Source organism: Frankliniella occidentalis, unplaced genomic scaffold (assembly GCF_000697945.3).
Source record: "Frankliniella occidentalis isolate FOCC.00 unplaced genomic scaffold, Focc_3.1 Scaffold30, whole genome shotgun sequence".
Classification (NCBI taxonomy): Eukaryota; Metazoa; Arthropoda; class Insecta; order Thysanoptera; family Thripidae; genus Frankliniella; species Frankliniella occidentalis.
Window position 1 is genome coordinate 387,734 of NW_026267160.1, and position 1,282 is coordinate 389,015.

Here is a 1,282-nt window from a genome sequence, read left to right on the forward strand (position 1 = left end):
AGTCTGCCAACAAAAATGTTAAGTCTTTTTTCTGTAAACATTTTTCTGGAAAATGAAAATTTCCTTTGCTGCCTTGTGCTTTTTTGCGGGCTGTTGGTTTGGCCGGGGCGGTGATGCAAGAGGAAGAAGGGGTTGATCTGGATCCAGGGGGTGGCATGATGAAGGGGGGGGGGGGCGGTAGCGAGCAGGGGAAATGAACCTGTCAGGAATTAGGGGACCCCCGCGCGGCCGCTAAGTGGCGCGGCGATGTTATCAACATTCCGGAGGGCTTTATCTCCCGGACGGGACGGGACGGGCGGAGAGCGCGGGGCGCCCGGGAGGCGGGCTGTACCGGGGGACCGGGGCGCGCCCGCGCTGCCTACCCGCCCGGCGCCCCTCCGGCCACCCGAGTGTTTCAATGTCGCCCCCGCCCGGCCCCGCGCCCCGCCTCACTCGCGCATAATGCTGATAATTGCGCGTCCTGTGGGCCGCAACTGCTCCGGAGCACACGACGCGACGGGCCGCGCGGCGCCCCGCTGGGGGGTCGATACAACACCCCCCCCCCCCTCCCGACTTATGTAATACGTTGCACCGTTATCTGGAACTGCCTGCCGCCGCCTCCGCTGCTGCTGCTGCTGCTGCTGCTGCACGGAAGTGGTTAAACTCGGGGCTTGATGCGATTTGTGAATGTCAACCTGTTTCCTCGGTGGCGCGAGGTCACCCTGCTGCTGCCAGGGGCGAGGTTGTGTCTGGTGCAGCGGGCTGATAGTCATGCCCGGCTCATGCCATCCTCCACCAGCGGCGCGGCGCCAAGTTTCGGACGAGTGAAGTGAATACTGCCGTGATGTGCCGCCGGGTCTGTCACTGTGGCCCGTCACGCGAGCTGCGAGCGCGAGGGGGCAGGCCTCGCGCGTCTCTTCACACGAGTCGAAGTTGTTGTATGTTGCGCCGCCGAGACACCATCAAAAACATGAGTTCGGAAAAATAAAGAAAAGCGACAACTAACGTGGATTTCCTTTTTGTGTTTCGTTACATCAGATCCTGTACGAGACAACTCAGGACGTCCCCGCCGGCACCGAGCTCCTCCTCGGACCCCGGGAGCCGCTCCTGCTGGACATGCTGACCGCCGACAACGCTGCCGAGGACCGCAGCGACAGGGAATCCGGTGAGTACAAAATACAGAAGTCGAGATTACAAGAGATGCACTGTTTACGCGCCCTTTTTTCCGAACCGCCGCGGGTTTGCTAGACACTGCTTATTCGTGCAACACGTGGAGGAGCGGGGTGGGCTGGGGCCAGGGTGT

General features: G+C 61.5%; 1 protein-coding gene across 4 annotated transcripts in view; it reads left to right on the top strand.

Annotated features, from left to right (window-relative positions):
* Positions 1-1,282, top strand: part of LOC113211004 (transcription factor hamlet-like) — a 156,623-nt gene that overhangs the window by 140,773 nt on the left and 14,568 nt on the right. For all 4 annotated transcript variants that reach the window (XM_052265777.1, XM_052265776.1, XM_052265775.1 and 1 more), the window contains one exon: positions 1,018-1,144. In XM_052265777.1, the coding sequence (XP_052121737.1) occupies positions 1,018-1,144 (127 nt within the window). The remainder of the gene's footprint in view (positions 1-1,017; positions 1,145-1,282) is intronic.